Source organism: Lichenostomus cassidix, chromosome 2 (genome assembly GCF_008360975.1).
Source record: "Lichenostomus cassidix isolate B80296 chromosome 2, HeHo_3.0, whole genome shotgun sequence".
In the NCBI taxonomy this organism is placed as follows: Eukaryota; Metazoa; Chordata; class Aves; order Passeriformes; family Meliphagidae; genus Lichenostomus; species Lichenostomus cassidix.
In genome coordinates, this window is record NC_139482.1 from 104,518,071 (window position 1) to 104,537,744 (window position 19,674).

The 19,674-nt window shown below is 36.4% G+C and overlaps 1 protein-coding gene and 1 long non-coding RNA gene across 4 annotated transcripts in view; one reads left to right on the forward strand and one right to left on the reverse strand.

The window, feature by feature from the left end:
* The window catches only part of MIB1 (MIB E3 ubiquitin protein ligase 1), an 80,314-nt gene that overhangs the window by 33,011 nt on the left and 27,629 nt on the right, over nucleotides 1–19,674 (forward strand). For all 3 annotated transcript variants that reach the window (XM_085052683.1, XM_085052681.1, XM_085052682.1), the window contains exons 11-12: nucleotides 207–404; nucleotides 2,832–2,983. In XM_085052683.1, the coding sequence (XP_084908809.1) occupies nucleotides 207–404; nucleotides 2,832–2,983 (350 nt within the window). The remainder of the gene's footprint in view (nucleotides 1–206; nucleotides 405–2,831; nucleotides 2,984–19,674) is intronic.
* On the reverse strand, nucleotides 7,336–13,580 carry LOC146441899 (uncharacterized). The gene is made up of 2 exons (XR_014850070.1): nucleotides 12,644–13,580; nucleotides 7,336–11,217 (listed from the first exon to the last, which is right to left on the reverse strand). It is a non-coding gene; the product is annotated as an uncharacterized LOC146441899 (long non-coding RNA).

Consider the following 19,674-nt stretch of genomic DNA (forward strand, 5'->3'; position numbering starts at 1 on the left):
TAGAATATATGTCTTTATATATGAACTCTTTATCCTCTATTGCTGCAGTTTGAGCAATTATTAAATTAGGTATCTTAATTGTATTGTGGTCGCCTAATTTTTCTTATTGCATCAAATATGGACAGTTGTTAGTTTAAATTAATCTTCTTGTTTAAATGCAAAGGAAATGTGAAATATACTGACTCAAATGAATGTTTGTTCTTTAGGACAAGGATGGGGACAGGGCTGTCCATCATGCAGCCTTCGGTGATGAGGGTGCTGTGATTGAGGTTTTGCACCGAGGCAGCGCAGATTTGAATGCTCGCAACAAGCGCAGGCAAACTCCGCTCCATATTGCTGTCAACAAAGGTCATCTGCAAGTTGTCAAGACTTTACTGGACTTTGGCTGCCATCCTAGTCTCCAGGTAAAGTAAATTTTAGTGTAGATTTGCTTTTCAGCTACTGAATTGTATGATTTGCTGCATGTACGTGATAGAAAAATTATGGGAAATGGGATTAGACATTTGTAAAGTTGCCTGTCTCAACCTTTACCCCAACATTTGATCAGCTGTAACAAAAATGCCACTAGGTCTGTTTGTTTTCTTGACAGCTAGATTGACACCTAGTTTATTCTAGACAGTTGATATTAATTGGTATTTTCACAGACTGTAGTTATTTCTAATTGTTAACTTTCCCTCCAGGTTAATCACTCCTGTATCAAACGCTCAATTGTTTGCTCCTTCTTCAAGCTACAGTTTAGCAGGCTGATGATACTGTGGAATGTTTTGTTAAAAGAAACTTTTTATGTTTTTCCCAGGATTGACCTATCATTGATAGAACTATTTAGTCTGATTCACTTTCAGACGTTCAGTCCTCATGCACAGGATCTCAAGTACTATAATTTCACAGGGAATTTGTCTGTAATGAAGGTGGTGGAAGCAGTAACATAAGTGCAATGTCCTATTTAGAAGGTAGAGTGGAAATGTGCTATCAGATAAGCAGGTATCCACACTGCTGACTGCAGCTGCATGCACTGTGTTTGTAAAAGCAGTGAGAATGGGTAAGTTTGAAGAGATTTGCATCAGAAAGAAAAAGCTGTAGTGGCCTGGGCAAATCAAGATATACAGTAATAACACATTGCCTCCTTGTTTTGCCATGTCAATAATCAGAGTTTTTTGAACTTGTATATCTACATAAAAGATGAGCAAAAACTTTCTTGAAATCGGTGAGCATCGTGGTTGTTTATTTATCTCCTTCTGCCTGACTCTTTAAGTACTGTCTTAATCTTGCTGCGGTTGAGCTGTTACGTCCATCCAGATCCTGTTTAGTTTTCATTGAACAGTAGATCTAATAAGGAGTCTGATCTGCTGAGACCAGTTAAGGATGCCTGTAAATCACATAATGATGTATGGGTAGCCAAAGTGGATTTGCCTGACTTTAAATTACAGAATTTTGTTGCAGTTGAAAAAGTTGGTGGAATGGTGCTATGACGCTCCATTTGGAAAATATAATTGCTATTGAAAAGAATGAACTCTCACATTCAGCGTGTGTGCTGAGGAACTGTGATGTGCAAATGTGAGTAGGTGATTGATTTGGTCAATGAGGGCACTGGGGAGTAAGACTGAGGCATGACTGGAATTTAACTGGCCAGCACTCCACTACTGCAGCCACTTCACTGTGTAAACAGAAACATATGTTAGTTTGTAAACAGGAAATTCAGGAAATATGATCAATTAAACCAAATAAAACCACCTGATTTAGTTTTGGCAAATTGGTTCACACTGGTTCAAGTGTTTCCATATTCTGGCACTTTTTGTTTGGCAGGTTCTGATTCTCACTGTTGAGATCCGTTTTTGTACCAGTGTATTGCTAAAGTGTTCAGTTTCTGTGTTAGTTTGCAGTTGAGTCAGTGTTGGTGACAAAAGACTTCCTGACTTATATGGTGCAAGAATTTTACTGGAAGCATAAATCTAGAGATTTTGCCTATGTAGCTGCAAATAAGCTTAAATAGATGTGTTTTCTTGCTGTTAGTCTAGGACATTCCTCTTCAGTCCAGCCATTCGAGTCCTTGAATAAGTAATGTACAAAATGCTTCTAGGAGTAAAAAGTATTTTTTCCTTATTTGGGATATTTGAAAGTAAATCATCAAGCTAAAAATATAAATTCCTTGCCTGTTCAATTGTGCAGTCAAGCATTATCATGTACCTTGTGTAATATAATCTTGTATTAGCCATAACAAGTTAAAAGCTTAATATTACTTTATGACATTGGCTTTTGCTTCATGGAAAATTATCTGCTTCAGTTAAAACTGAATGTATATAAAATATATGCCTATGTTTGGTACTTGGACTTCATTTTATTTTGATTTGCCTATTCTTTTATTTCACACTTTTATTTTGGTCTTGTCTTTTACATGGTTAATTGCTGGCTCAAACTTAGCATTTATTACTCAAAATTCCATGCCTCCTTCTACCTGACTAGTCTTCTCTCTGTGATGTCAGTTTTTATTGCTGTCCTGTTACTCATGAACTGTAATTCAGGCATCAGCTCTATCTGGATAAGAAGCATAGAGAAGTCATAATCTACCCCAGTGTCTTCAGTACTGTGGGATGCAAAGCTTAGTTCTGGCAGTAGTGTGACTGTACAATTGTGGAGCCCAGGGTAGGGTCCTACCGAAGCATTTGCAAAATTGGAGCAAGATGAAAAGCAGCTTGCTCTGAACTCTGCAGTATAGCAGCACTCTTAGGTCTGGAAGAGCTATTTTGTGTTTGTGTAGTCAGTTTTCCTAGTGATATTTTAGCGTCTTTTTAATGTGGATGCATGCAAAAATTGTAAACTGTTTCTGGTTTTAGGATTCTGAAGGAGACACTCCACTTCATGATGCAATAAGTAAAAAGCGTGATGATATCCTTGCTGTACTGTTAGAAGCTGGAGCAGATGTTACTATCACCAACAACAATGGGTTTAATGCTCTTCACCATGCTGCACTAAGAGGAAACCCTAGGTACAGATTTCTTTTTAAAGATTATATTTTATCATATGTAAAAGGAAAACAAATGCACGTGAGGGTAGAACTACGGTATTCTTTGAGAAGATCCTTAAATCTGCATGTACTGGTATTTCTAAATGTTGATGTTGCTTAGCTGTGAATCTTTCTAATACTTGGAAGCCCTTACTAGAATGATGCTAGGAGTCTGCTTAGTTTAAATCTGTATTCAGGTAACTCCAAATTCCTGAGAAATTTCTTGTCATGGCTGTAAAATTTTGCCAATTAAATTTTTGATAAATAAGTTAATAAGTAAGATCTTGAAGATGGAGTCTTGAAATAGGTTAAAAAATAATAAATACTGCTACAGTTCCCTTCTTGACTGTCAGAATTGGCAGAGGGACTTGAGTTTTTTGGAAATACTTATTTGTGGATAATTATTAAGTAAACCATACAATTATGAAGTGATCTTAGGATTGTTGCATTAGATTATATTTGTCAGTATTTGAAACACTTAATTATATTTTCATAGAAGTATATCTAGAAGAAATTTTGTATTTCGGCTTTTATATAGCAGCTCAACTGCAAAAGTTCATTTTAAGGCACAATTTGTTTTATACTAGGTGCATTCTATATGCCTACATTCACTTTTCAGTTAGGATAGGTTTTGAAAACTACTGAATAGATAGGACTTTAAAGAAGAGTTGTATTGCTGATTGCTTATTACATTGTGGATAAATGGTATTTTTCAAATCTGTCATGCTAACAAGACTTCAATAATATTTTATCCTGGGGTGGAATATTCAGTATAGTTTACACAAAAGGAGAAATGCGTGTTTGTGTGTGTGTTTGCTTGTTTACTACTAAACTCAGCTTTTCGGTTGAGAGAAGTTGGACAAATAAGGCTGTAAATTTGTATAAACCCCACCCATATTGGGATATGGGATTAAAATCTAGGTTACTGTCATAGAACATAGCTATCAAGAACTGATTGTTAGAAAGTAACATAATTATTTATCTATGTCTGTGGAATGGAGTCAATTCTCGAGCTAAAAGCAGTGGTTGGAAGTGTTGATAGCATGAATAAATGTGTTTACCATTTTCTACAGTACTCATAAAAGGTCTTTAAGAGAACATGTCAAGGACCAAGTGAAGGGACCTTATTTTTGGCATTCAGGAGACATTTCTTTCAAGTCTGACTTGGTAACTTCTTCCTGTAACGTGAATTCTTCATACTTACATAACAGCATTAACCAGGAGCACTGTTTCCTGTCTCAGTTACCTAGGTGGGGTATTTTTTGTTAGTTTTTTTACTGCAATGCTTTTTCTCAGCTCTTGTGATGGTTGGGTTGTGTGACTGTGATCTCAGTATGAGACGATACAGAGAAAGTGTATGGGGGAAAAATGTTCTTCATAGGCATATGCTGAATATTTTTCTGTGGGTGACTGTTTTAGGAGTGACAGACCATTCCTTTGGTGGAGGGATACAAGTTGTTGTTCAGACTGGGTCAGTTTGATGGTTGGTAGAAAACAAGCTACAGTGCAGTTTTAACCCAAATTCTCTCTTCTTTATGAAAGTTTTTATTGAAAATATAGGAAAATATTTCCAGTAATAGTGATTTGAATACTATGTGGGTTCCCCCCTTACAGGGGGTTTCATTTGAATCTAAAACAGATATTTAATGTTCTTTTTTTGGTTGCAGTTCCATCTGAGTGCTGCTCAAGCATGCACAAAGAGAATTTTGTCTCCATCACAGAAGCAGTAGTTTCATCTAAAATATCTAATGCTCACAGCATTAGATATTTTACCCATTAGCCTGGGAAGAAATGATTGAAAATGAAACCAGAATATATCTATTTTGATTTCTCCCCCTGGCCAAAAATCATCATAATAGTTTGATTCATTTAGGAGTTGAGTTTTATATTAGTCAAGTTTTCAGTGATACTCATTTGTTTCATTGCTGATTTTGTAGTTCTGCCACTTCCCTGTTTCTGAATGAAACCAAAGTTTTTATATTTGTCACTTTATTTTTCTAATCTGATGTAGAACAATGGCTATTACTTACCTGTTAAATGCACTAAGCACAAGCTATTTAAAACTGTTAAAAATAGTCCCCTCAACTTCAGCTTGTTGCTGCTGTGGGTCGCAAACAGTACATAATAGATTCTGCTTGAAACCTAACTTAAGGACCTATCTTTCCTCATCTAAGCTTATCTGCTCCACCTAAACTGGAGTTTTTGTGGCTTCAGGATGTGGTGCCTTATATTAATACAGTGCACAAAATTCCCCTTGTATTCAAATATAAATATATTATGTAATCTCTATATTATTTTATAAAAATTAAATATATATTCTTATGTATATATAAATGTGTATGCATTTGTGTGTATATCTATAATTCTAAAAATTAAATACTTGCTGTGCAAGTATGGATGAAGTCCACATCCATCTTCCTTGTTGAGGATAATAAAACAAATGCATGTGTTAAGTGCATGGGTACCACGATAAGATGAAATGGACTTCTATAGTATTTTTTACAGTTGATGTCAAATAGGTATTATAAACTAATTTCATTTGTAGAGCAAAACCTCTTGTTGCTTGGGTTCTGACCTTTATAAATAATAGGTAGATAAATGTCTGGAAAAAACCCCACAAATTGTGCTGAGAACATTCTAAAGTTTTTTTATTTTTCATATGAAAACAAATGCATTCTATTTTAAATGTTTAAATATTGGATAAATATAAGAAAGATAACAATTTATGTCATTGCTTAGATTTTACTCAGCACTTTATCTTCCATGGTAGTTTGGCTGTGTTTTCCACAAGTCAAGGTACAGCATGTTTCAGAGAGCATCCTATTCTTAGTAGAATGTATCGCCTTTTCATATTTTGCTTCTCTTTGTACCTTCTGAATTGGTACAGAAAAAGAACTTTTGGTCTTTGTGCTAATGTGTAATGTTGAAATGTATAATGGTTGTTAGTTTATGCTGTAGGTAGCTTTAAATTTGTGCATGGGAGATAGAGCTAAAAAGATATTTTAAATTAAGAATGGGGAAGTTAAAGTTTTATTTAATATATGGTTTCTTGTTCATGATTTTTAACTGAGTCAGTCATATTAAAAGTGCATTTATTTTGGACTTCTTTCAAAGTACTGTGAACCTCAAAGCTTGGCAGACTTTGCCTCTTCAGTGTTAATGAGATTTTTTTCAGACAGAAAAAAGGAGAGTAAAATTTGAAAATACTGTACAGATTGGTTATTTTTGCCATGTTATCATCTCTTGCTTATGTTTGATCTATTCGCATACCTGTGACTTCAGATTTTTGAGCTGAAGACATGACTGTGAAGTGTAGGCGTATTTTATATCCGTTGCCCCAGTTAGTTTTAGATTTGCATTGTATCTTGCGAAGAGAGCTTTATTCACTCTGCAGCTAGTGTCTTAAATAGAAGCTGCTCTTGAAGCTGACCTGACTTCACACACGTGTACGATTAGTTCTTCAGAGCAATAAATTCTGCTGGACTTTAAATCAAAAAATTAAAGTTCCAGAGTAAGGTGTAGATTTTATGTATTGATCTCCAGTAGCAAGGAGTATGTCATTCTATGTTCATAAACTGGCAAGTAGAAGATTGTGGTTTTAAATAGAATTGTAATTTTTCCCCATGGTGTTTTTGTTATTTAGGAAATCTCCATTTGTTTTTAGACTTGCAGATGGTTTGAATGGATTGGCAGTGAAATTTCTAGCTGTAGCGATTTAATTGAGAGGTGGGGTTTCTCACTTCTACTGAGTGTTAATGAGTGTCTTCAGGAAGTGTCTGCAGGACTCATGAGCTGTGTTGTCATGGAGGTCCTCAAAGAGACAAGTTCTGAAGTAATGAGAGTGGTACAATTATTTTTTTAAACCAGTCAAAGTGGTTTTTTGCTTTTGTATTTGCAGTTCTGACAGTAAGTGTAGGTTAAGCTTAGTTGAAGCTGAGTGCGAAGAGAATGTGTTTTTAAAACCTCTTATTAAAGTATTATGTCAGAAAATGCTTTGGAAGAATACTTTTGTTCAAGTTGGTTTGGAGAAAGAATATAATCTCTATGAGCAGACCTATAATTAGATGGCAGATTAGCCTGTAGCTGTTGAGGTCAGTGACAAATTTATTATCTTTAAATAGTAAATAATGTGCCTGACAGATACAAGATGGCAAATACAGTTCCTGTCGAATTTCCTCCCTTTTGCAATTAAAAAAAGGGGAAAAGGGTGCCCAGAAAGTAAACCTGCCTTACCAGTACTGTTCATGATACTGTTCTTTTTGGTTTTGGGGTTTTTTTGGTCAGTTCTGCTAGAAAGGGCACCAGACTTGAGGAAAGATACAAGAGACAATAAATCCTTGGGAAATGTTTATTTCACTGCTTACCTGTCTTCTTTATAAATATAAGAGATGAATTTTCACTGAATATAGACAAAATAATAAACACCAGTAGCTATTTATTTACAAATACAGACTTGAAATTTTGGAATACAGAATTTGCTATACTCCTTTTTACCTTCGATCTTCAGGCTGCCTAGAACAGTTGAACTGAACTGCGGAGAGAACTACTTAGTTGCTTTGAGCAGATTTTGTGTCAGTTTTAGGAATACCAGAAATCCTGTAGTGATCAATGCATAGCTACAGCTGGTTGAAGGGGACCAAATCCATTGAAGAGGTGATTTGGTTCCATTTTACCAGCTTTAGCAAAGCATTGGAGTGCAGGAAGCTTATAATTCAGTAACACATTTTTAAGCACATGAACAGTGCACAAAGAACACGTGGCTTTCTTCTGTGTTACACAATTTGTTTCTTGACAATGCAAATTTTTAACTCCTTCACTAATTTGGAGATGGCAAAGTGAAAAGCTGTATACCAGGAAGGCCTGTACAGGTTTGTCCTGTCGTTGAGTATTTTTTTGAGGATCTTTGGATGAGTCTCCAATCAAATAATAGTTAAAATTTTAACTTTTTCTTGTCTAGTATAATCAAATTTTAGAATAGATTAGAAACTGTAGTCTTAAAATTTCTAATAATGTAGAGCTCCCTTACTTCTTCATGTTAAACTTTACTGGGGAAGAACATTTCAGTTTCCTCGTCACCCTCCTCCCCCCCACCCTCTTCCCTCATTCATTTTCTGGCAGGTTCCCTTTTGCAGCTGCTTTCATGCTGTAGTTGGTTAGCACAAATATAAATGTCAAGTGCTTTCAATTCCATTGCTATATCTCTGGTTAGTATTAACTTTTTAGGAATTATTATATAATATAACAGGATAGATTTTTTTCTTTTACCCTGATAGTATGTGTAAAAATGTTTAATGCCAGAAAAATACAGCTTTTAAAGATTAATCTGGGGTTGCATCTGATTTTTTCTAACTAAGGTACTTAATACAATTGTATGAGCTCACATAGTGCTTTTTGTATGTCATACTGAATTCTTTCTGAGCTTTGACTGCAGTGCAAAGTAGGGGACAACCTTAGTTCAAACCATTCACTAGTAATGAATATGTCAAGGGTAGTCTACATCTGTTTGTTGCATAGTCCGATGATGGTGAAAAGATTTATGTAAATATATTCCCAACACCATGTATCCTAATGGAAACGTAGCAGGTGTGTCACTTGGACTTAAGCATCAAGATGGCTATAAAATGAGTTTCTATTTTTACCACTTATAGAGGAACTGTTTTACAGATACAGCTGCTCAAGTGCGCTTTTGGATGGCAATACAGTTTCATGTACTGGCCATATCGGGACAAAAAACGGCTGTGGAAAAAAAGCCGTGTAGCATTTGATAATGTCAGCATCTGTTATCCCTGTCAGTCACACAGTTGAAATGTTTGAGTTACAACTGTGTCAGCAGATGCCCAAAGTTCAACGTGTGCTCAGTTAAAATTGAACAGCTGATCTAAGTGATGGATGTGACATTTTAGAGTGACTGGATATGTATTCTTAGAGATATGCTAACATGAACTAGCAGGAAGCAATGTCAACATATAATTTTAACTTTTGTATCACTCTGAACTGTCATTTTGTGTCAGAATAGCATTGCAATGTTACACAAGGGAGAACACAGTGTGATAAATTGTTACCAAAAACCATTCAGATAAATTAAAGCTGTTAAAAAATCGGTTTCATAATACAGTGGAAGCTAAATCAATTGGTGCTGAGCATAGGAACTCTTCAGGAAAAGATGAAAATGCTTAGCAATTAACCCCTCAGTGAAACTGTTAGTAATACCAAATTGCTTATGTTAGCATGATCAAGTTTAGTAGTGTTGCTCTATTCAGAAAAGCTACTGTGATTTGATTTGTTTCCCACTATAAATCAGGTCTCAATTTAGATGTTAAGATTCTGTAGCCTTCACGTCAAAATATCTGCTCATAAGGGAAATAGCTTTAAAACAAATACTGAAACTTTGCTTTCTTAAGCAGAAAATATTTCTTCCTGCATATAAATATTAATATGTAGTCTCAGGTGTTAAAAATATAAGGCTATGTATATTATTAGCTGTTTGAGAATTATGTGAGTATTTAAAAATAAGTTGTCCATCTAAAAATCATGCATTGCCTTTGTTTATTTTTCTTGTTTGTTTTGGTTGGGTTTTTTTTCCTCCCAGACATTTTGGTAAGCAAAGGGCTACAGTTAGAATCTTTAATCTGGGCCAAATGTGCCTGCTTATCATGGACATATCCTATTTAATAACTGCTTTTAGAATGCTGCTGTCATGAATAGAAATGGCTGGATTGATGAGTGGGGAGTTCTTTCCTCATGCTTTTCCCTTGTTGCTGAATTTGATGTTGAGTATATTTACTTAGGGATGATATGCACCAGTATATTTTAATTAATATTGCTTTTAGAACATGATACTGTTGCAGAACTATTTCTCATGTAGTTCTTAAAATTTCCTGGATGCTACAAAGCCTTTTTTCATGGCCAATTTTCTTAATTTGGATTTAAAATAAATTCAGCTTATTTGAAAATAGTATTTAAGATAACTTACCTGTTAGGCATAGTTGTCATTTGTGTTTTCATTTAGGAATCTGTCAATAGCTTTAATCCGCTGACTAGCAACTCTGGCCTAGAAATCTCTGTATTGTCACTTTCTGTGCATAAACCTGACACTGCACTTTGTATCTAAGAGCTCAGTGAGCATAATAAGTGCTGATTTGGAGAAAATTCTAACTTAAGTCTTATTAAATTGCAGAAGTTATACTCAATTATTTTGGCTATCATTTTCTCTAGATTATACCTATAATTTAGTTGCAACCTGTGGATTAAATATTCTATGGTAGATGCAGATTTAAGTACTACCATTTCAACTACACATAAAGGGCTGTGATTACTAAAACGGTGGCTTGATTTTATGAAATGCATTTTGATAACCAGGCTTTTAAGTTTAGTTTAAGATCTCTTGAGTGAGGAGTACTGGTAATGATGAATTTTGCAGTTATGCTGCAGTCTTAATTGGTGCATTTCATGGTTTCATTTCCAGCCTTGCTTTGAATTCTGTTTGCAACTAATATTCTGCTTATCAGCTGTTAACAATTCTTCCTACTCACTTTTATAGTCATTTAATTTAATGTTTCGTGATTTGTTACTAACAAGTATGAGTTATTTTGGCAATACCAGCTGACCCTTAGCAAGCCAGTTTGTCACATGAATGTCATTCAAACAAGAGGGAAACCTGTTTCTTCCAGCAGCTGTTTAGTTTCCTCTTGCTGGTCGTTCCTTGCCTGCCAAAAATACATACTTCTTTACATTCCATAGCATTGTATGTTCATATGGGTACATAAAGAAGTATGTGCTCTGAGCAGGTACACACTGAGTTGCTTGACTGCCTGTCAGATGAACCTGAAAATTATTTTGCTGCTTTTTCTTCCTGTCATTAGGTAAAACTGAGGCTGACAGTTCTTTGGAAGGACAACAGTTTTGATTAACTGATGGCAGAAAATAAACTTACTATGCTTACTGAACTTTACAATGCAGTTTACCTGCGCAGTGTCTTAAAGCCGGGCATAGTTCATTGTTTTGGGATGGCATTGATGTTAGAAGTGCTTTTCCATATTTTTGCAGCCTCTTGCTGTTTGTTCTAAGTGACCATATTTATGCAGAGAGTTGAATCGCTGGTAGGTTTGCAATGTCTTTTCTTAGAATTCGTAGTTGTAGTCCACCGTAAAAACTTCAGCTTCGTCACAGGTCTTCTAGCAGATTTTCGTGCTGGGGTACAGTTTGCATCTAGTGTCCTAAAGGGAAGCATAGACTCATCTAAAATAGCAGTTATAAATTTATTTTCTTGCCCCAGATCCCACTTATATGCTTTTTGTAACCCATCCGTTATTCTGCAAACTCTTTGCAGGTTTATACTTATTTACGCTGTATTTCAGAGTGGTTTAAAAAACAAACCAAAAAGCAACAACAGAAAAAAACGCAACAAAAAACAAAACCACAAAAAACCTAACCCAAACACAAAAGCACATGTCACCAGCGATCCTGCTTATCATAAAGCTGATGACATTGAATTAAGAAAACAAACTCTAACTGCTGTGACAGGATTTGGATTGTTAGGCCGAAGGTCACATGTGAAAGCTAATACCTATTCAACACTTCTGCAAGCAGCTTTTCTCGTTTTTTTTAAACTGGCACTCACCTGCTCAATGTCTTGTCCACTGTTGAAATATTTATGACAGCTAAAATAATTAACTAAAAAAAAATTAACCCAAATGAAATCGAAACCTCATAAAAACAACGCCCAGGTTTAACCCTGTTTCGTAAGATTTTGTGCGACTTGTTTTGGAGCAGTGGTTGAATATTTGATGTGCAGTACAGCTTTGACTTCTGAGGGACTGTCGGATATAGCTTATGGTTGCTTAATATGTATTTCAGGAGTTGATTTGGGTTACAGTAAAGAGCAAGCTTTGTCTCTACTGCATTAGAAGGTAAATTTAAAAATAAGCTTAACAATTAGTAACTATAATAGTCGAAAGGAAAGCTGAGAGAGGAAGTAAGAATTTCTGCAGCTCATGACAAAAACCTAGTGCAGCTGATAGAGAGCAAATCAGAGTGTAGCAGTAGCTAGCACAGTAGTACAAGGAGAATCAGCAATGCAGCATTAGAATCACAGCAGTCACATTCTAGTTTTTAAGTAGGCTGTTTTCATGTACATCTGATATAAAGCACCTTGAAAATTTTGCCCAGACCTATTTGAGAACTCATCATTGCACTACCACACTGTTTATTAGATTTTCTTTTCCAAGTTTGTACATTTTTAGTTGTGCATAGGAAGATAAGAATATATTTCACTGAAATGAAGAGCCAGTTAATGGCATTGCAATTTATTAGTTTATCTTCTTTAAAAAGAATTCTGCCTACTAAGCAAGTTGGGATTTGGTTTTTTCTTTTTGTTTGTTTGTTGATTTTTTATTGGTTTGGTTTTTTTTTCTTTTTTTTTTTTTTTGCTATGAAATTTGGACTAACGGTTGTTTTCTTTTAACCTGCTCTTTACACTACAAATGCTTGGTACTTTAACACACTCAAAATTAAGCTGTTCCCAGAGTAGAGGGATTAATATAACAATAAAAAAAACAGTCTAGTAAATAAGATATACATGCAGAAAGTCATAGGCATCCTTTAAACGTGCAGAATAATGCAGGTCTCCTGATGTTGTGTTACCTGTAAGCTTAGTATCATGCAGCATTTGCAGTTGGAAGAGAGGTAATGACCTAGAGACACATCAGCAGCAGCCATCTCATCCTGAGTGCTCTCTCACTCTATTCGCTGAATCAGCTCTTCGTTACATGGGAGGGGGAGGCAAGGGGGGGCGAATGTCGGTGCATACAGTACCTCACCACCTTAAATAGATAAAACTTAAAAGAAAAAAAAAAAAGCATGAAGATGGGTGCCTGATTGGCACCTTCTTCCTTTCTTTTGAAAGCTAAAATATGGATGATGTTGTATAGAAATTATACCTTATGTCTGCTGGACTGAGAGTTAAGACTCCAAGGATAGATGCTAGGAAGCCAAGGGAAGGTGAACTTAGCCCACTGTCAGATGAAGATAATCACAGGCAAAAAGAAAAATAAAAACCCAACAAAAGACCAAAACCAAGCCCCCAAAAGTTGGAGTTGCTTCCAAAAAAAAAAAATTAGAAAAAGGCACCAAAAAAATAGCGATCGTCTCCCCCCTCCCCCGGCAAATATTGGTTTCTTCTAGTTCCTTAGATATTGCACTGCATCTTTTCTTGCTTGAGGTTATGTTTCCAGGCTTAACTGTAGGCAGGTCTGTGTTGAAGCTACTTTCCATCTTCAGAGGTCAAGTCTGCTCGCGAGGTCAGGGCTCCCGCACACACACTACAGAAGTCACCAACCGTATTTCCCACTTAGAGGGCACGAGCAAAACTGTTACGGCTTTATAGGCAGCTAAGCATTTGAAACATGCACTCCCAGGCAAACAGGCTCTCTTGTGCCTCTCTCTTCCCTGACCATATTTAGTCAACCATTGCAAAAAATAGTCTCTCAGCTGTCGATTGTCGATCCGGCAGCGAAGGGAGCCTCTATCCAGCTCTCTGCCTATTGATTGTGCAGCCTGCACTTCCACCGCCGCTTAGCCATTTGTCCCCAGGTTTTTTTAGCACTGCCAAATAAAGCTCTCTCTCGTGTTTCCAGTTAGATTTCCCAGGTTTTCACTGAGCTTGCGCTGCTACTAGTAAACCCTGATGAGGTTGTCACTATACTTAGAAACGTTTGGGGCGGGGGGGGGAGGAGTGGGAGAGGGAAAAAAAAGGCAACCCTGCTAGTAACAAGGCAGGGACTTCACGCAGATATAGAACAATAAATATCCTGCGCTGCCACAGCAGGTTGTGTAACCTGGTTTCTTGATCAGTGAAAAATGCCGTGACTAACATGTCGATTAACCCGAGGTCTGAACGGTCTCAATCTGAGTTTTCAACTGCAAATCATACAGTTATTTTATAAATAAGGAGTCAGAGCCCATTTGTAGCCCTGCATTTCCATATTCAAATCAAGTTAGAAATTATTTTTAAAAACTTTAATTAGTAAATTCATATCATTCCATACCATTATGTTTAATAATGTCATATTGTTTGTAATGCTTATTCATGGAATTACATCTAAAGAAAATAAATGCATGTGTGAATTAGGTGCTACTGTTCTTTAAAAAATCTGAATTGTTTTAGAAGAGAAGAATAAAAAAATCAAGGGAACAGCTCATTGCATTAATCTTTCATGTTTACAGAATTGGCTTGTGGCAAGTCTAATTCAACATATGAAGAGGGATTTTTCATATTCATGGGGAGTATATGCAATGTTTCCTTTAAAGAAGAAATACTGAAATTTAACTGTTTAAGTGCAACAGTCTGAGTACTTTGAGACTTTCTCTGTATTTTACAGAAAAAAATCTTTGCCTGGGAGCAAGAAAAATGAAAAAGTTGAAAATCTCAGTCTAAAATGAAACAGACTTATTAAATTGAAATACCATTTCAATCTATGTTGATGTAATTAGTAGTTACAAAGTTCAGTATTGTATTGTAAGTATTGTAATATCGAGAGTGCATTACAAAGTCCTGAGCAGACCAGTATTTTGGATTTATACTTCCCTTGGTGCTTCTTTTGTGTTGATTTTATCCTGTGCTTGGTAACTGCTTACTGTGTAAATTCTGTTGCATGTAGCTTTCTGGTAAAAGTAATATTTTTTCTTTTCTCTTTGATTTCATAATTATACACTGAAGACAAAGCTGTTGTGCAATACATTTTCATGAATTCCATGTAAATGTATATACCTCATTGTTTCTTTGGTTACGTGTGTATTGAAATTGACTTTTCAAAATCAAGAAATGCTTGAAAACTGAGAAGCAAAAAGAAGGAAACTGCCTGCCTATCTAAACTTTTCCTAACTAGGCCATTGGTCAGATATGAAATATTAAACTCTAATTTCAAGGTACAGTGTGCTCAGTAATACCAGTCTAAGGTATTAATCTCTTCCTGTTGCTTGTTCCTGAGAGATGGATACTTCCTTCTTCATTCTACCAGTGGTTCTCTCTGTACTCTGCACAGCGAGTATGGTGTGAATCAGATCAGGGAGCTGACTTGGCTTGAAGTTGTGTGCTGACGTGCACTTACCATGGTATGGTTGCCAAAAATAGCACTGTCCTGCTCCTGTGTTACTTCTTGCACTATGTTGGTACAAATGTTTCTTAGGCTTCACAGTGAGCAGGCTTGGAGTACTATTCCATATGAGAAATAGTCCAACACAAAGGGATGACCTTTTGGATGGTGTGTTGGGACCACTATTTTGGAGGAGGTTTTTTTGAGCAGAGGTGGTAGTCAAGAGGACAAGAAAGGGATTTAGTAAAAAGTAGTTTTGCTTCTGTTGTGTTGTGAAATACATGTCGGACTACACAGCCTTAAAAGAAAACTTTGCCATGGAAGCTGTCTTTAAATCTGAACTGTTCCTTCAACTATTTGAGGCTCTTAAGAGGAGGCAGGTGAACGGGTTTAGCTGAGCCAGGGTTGGGAGTCTGGAGAGGAGTATGTGGGGGTGGGAGAGGTGGTGTGTGTGTGGGGAATATTCAAGCCGGGATTACTGTAAAACACATTATGAAACCATGTCACACTGAGACAGTGGAAACCTGAGCTGAGGGAGGAGAATGGCAGGAAAATAGAAAAATCTGTAATAGAAAGTGCAGTGAATCATTACAACCTCTGGTGATAGAATTGCTGATAAGTTTATGCTGATCTCAGGCTTTGCTTCTGGAAAGGGTGGTCTGCCCTCCCCGCATCTCTGGCTTTGTCATTTCCTTACTCCTATTGCTTCTAGTGATCATGAAGTTGCGGGGTAGGTTGGATTATCTCATTGATCTGTCTGAAAGCAAACTTGCCAGATCAGGAGTCTGGCAGGTTGTTTCACTTGCTAGAAAATGATGAAAATGATGTGTCTGTAGAGCCAACATAATGCATGAATTGAAGTTCAGGGAAAAAAGTGGGATTGTGTCTTTCATAAGCAATTTAACTTAAATGTGCTTATGCAGATTGTGAAATAGACTTTCTAAATTTTTCTGCCTAAGTATCTGCTTTTAAAAAACCTTAACAAACAAACCCTGAAAGGCCAAACAAAGAAACCCACCCCACTGCTATCCCAGAAACCCTCAGCCTTCCTCATTTACCTCATTCTGCAGTCAAATTGCAGTTGATGGCAGAGAATCTTCTCTAGTTTTTGTTCATTTATTTTTTAAACAGAGTGTAAAGATGCCTTTGCAATTAAGATTGCTAAATCTGGAATTGTTTTTATACAATGAGGTCCTAGCTTCATCTTGTTTACAAGTACTTTTATCTTGTAGATTTTCCAAATAAATCTGTTATTGTATGTTGCATTCTCAGGTAGTGCTGATGAGCATCTGTGAAAATTCTGTGAGCAAAGTACTGCATAAACCCCAACATTTTATATGTAGGTTGGTAATTAATAATATACTGTATGCTAACTTTTCATCATAAGAATGATTTTTTTTTTGGTATGTCTAATGTTGGTAATGGGTGTTGAAACAAGTGCTCTATTGTGTCTAAAAGTGAATTAGCATATTGTTCAGATCTGTGACGCATCTTATGTTGCAAATATACATTTCATGCTACTGAATTTCCATGGCAAGGGGTTTGGAACGAGATGATCTGCAGTGTCTCTTCCAACCCAAACTATTCTATGATCCTATATATGTTAAGTTGTGGTTCCAGACTCTCTAAAAACCTGAATTTAAAAAGAAAAAAAAAAGTATTACACTTACGGCAAGGTCAAATAAAGATGCATGCAACAGCAGCATTTGCTGTTACTCTTCTACATCTCTAATTAAATGTAGCACCATATTAATGGATGTTCCTTCTACCAAATCACATGTAACTATTAGAGCCTGGACTGTCATTTTATGGGGATGACTTATGTGGGGCAGTATAAGTCATTGTACTCCCAGCAGCTGGGCCTGGGAAAGCAGCAGATACCTCTGTCTCAGCCCCCCATACACACGATTCCTTTTTGACTGAGCAGGTGTTTAGCTCCTATAAAAGAAGCAATAGTTTACTCGTCCCTATTAAAGGTTTACAGACAGCTCCCTCAAAAATTCTTACTGAAGTTTTTCTTTTGTTGTTCCATTAGAAATTTTCAGAAGTTGCAAATAGTCATTTAGCTAAAAAAGGCCCAAGATCTTTATGAGCTTCCTGCAAAGCTGAAAATATTGCTGACCAACAAATACCAAAGCTTTCCTGTTATAAAATTTTTTATTGGTGATGCTTTGGTAATAATATACAAAAAGTATAGTGATGGCATAAGTTCAGTGTTTCAATAAAGAGTTTTAAGCATTTCATCAGTAATCTTTGCAGCTCCTTAGTCAGCCATGTAATCTGTTACAGTTGAATACAGTTAAGATGATAGTTTGAAAAGTTTTCTTTAGCTGCTTTCATGATCAGGGTTACTAATAGATTTGCTGATTTCTTGATCTTTTCAATACAACTGCAGTGAAAGCAGTCTGTGGTCTGTTTAATGTACACAAGATAAAAGGAAGTGTTCACATCTATGTTGTGGTCTTAAAAACAGAGCAGTGCAACCCAACTTCTTCTATAGTACTTCATGGGGAAGAGTGAATCAAGAATTACTGTGTAATTGACAACATTAATTCACTAATATGACTTTTTATGATACAGTGTATGCGTGTTCCAGTGAGTGCTGCTCTGAATGGTAGCCACTTAGCTGTCAAAATTTTGGCAGCAGCTCTAGAAAATCCTGCAAAAATTGGAAGAAACTACCTCTCATCTAATGAGGAGGAGGATGCAGCCACTGAGCTGAATTTACCATTGTAGCATATTAATACCTTGCAGAATTTTTAGCTGTCATTCCATGAAACAGTCCTTCTATCCTGCTGTCCAGTAATATAGCATGGTCTGGAAGAGAGAGTCCTTTTTTTTTAATAAAAACAACTGAGTAGTGGTTTCTGGGCCTTTGATGCTCTGCTGTGAACAGTAGGATAAAATTCTATTCTGCACAGAAGCCATTTATTTGTTTTGATGGTCCTTCTGTTTTTCCAGTAAGACCAATACATCTTAAAAACACCCAAAAATGTAGCAGGCATCTCATTTCTCTGAAAGAAAGATGCCCCCAAGGATTTTTCAGTTCAACTTGAGATAAAAATTTTCCTGATATAAGACAGCAAACTAAATAGGAAAAGATTTGAAAGAGGATCTGATAAAGCTAACACACAAATATTGGGATGAGTGATTTTTCTTCATAGCGTGCAAAATACTGAGTCAATTGGTTTCATGCTTTTCTTTCAAAGATGAAGTGTGTTAAAGTAGTGTCAGTGGTATTTCTGAAATATATTCTCATATCTGGGCACCTGTTAAAGTGTGTCAATGTACTTACACTTTTATTTATCTGTGGAGTTGGCAATTTTCTTATTACTGAAGAAAAGGATATAAAATATCATTGAGTTGGCTAGGACAGTTTCTTGTTTAGTGACTAGAGCTACTTTGGAGACAAGCTGGCTGTAATTAGAATTAAGTGTTGATGCCCTCACATAGTGTTCTTCAAGTTGTAGTTGTGGGTTTATGCAAAATTTCTTGGCTTTTTAATTAGGTTATTGTTGCTCCATCTTTTCCTGGTCCTTTACAATAGTTGTATTGCTACTGTCAGTCATAGGGAATTGTTTTATTACGTGTTTTAGATGATCTACAGTAGATACTCTAAGAGCTTTATTGAGTCTTAAGAAGCACTGAGCCTGACAGGTGAAGATAAAGAGCTTAGATGACATGATGCCCTGGGGGAAGCCACTGTAGAAGTCTTGTGCTGTTGTTACCATGTGCTCTGTGTCAGCCCAGCATTCTGAAGAGCTGGTGTGGTGGTGTGCCCAGATACAGTCCAGATACCAAGCAAACCATAGTGTTCCAGACTTGCTTCCTCCCTAAAGCAGCTAAATGCAGTTCTGATGGTGCCAACATTTGAGAATATGGCATCATTTCATTACAAAATAGAGTATGTTTTCAGCGCAACTGATATTGGTTTATTTTGCCACATTTCTTAAAGCTTTGGTAACTTGAGTTTTACTAAATTATATGCTTAATTTTGAAAAATCCTACATAACTGAATCTCTTCAAGAATTAATGTTACCATTGTTTTTTTCTGAAATATTCTAGTCTTTTCTTCCTAGCACGTGAGAGAGCTGTAGAAGGCGTTATGAAGCTAAGCAGTGGCTCACAATGAGCAATGTACAATCTGTTAAGTGTTGTTGTCTTATATTGCTGTGTTATAAGTGATTTGGACTGTGAGAAAGTGAGAAGCTTTCTGCCAGGAAAACAAAAAATCCTAAGAGGCTGAGAATGGCTTCTGTCCACTCTGAGGAGGACAGACATCCAGAACAGCCTGGCTATGGATGTTCCATGTAGCAGTTGTTTTCCTGTGGGCTTGTGTGATCCTGTGGCCTGAAGATGCAGTTGGTTAGATGTGCATCCTTTAGACACTCTTAATTCTCAGAGGGGGGGAAAGTGTCACTTATTACACCATCCTGGCAGCTGCAGTATAAGCATGAAACTAAGGGTTTATGTTGTATACTCAGTAGTGGAAGAACATGGAGATGTTTAGTAAGCAGGGTCTGTTAATGGGAGCATCTGAGCAGTTTGTAGGAAGGAGTGCACTTCCTTACTGGTACAGTA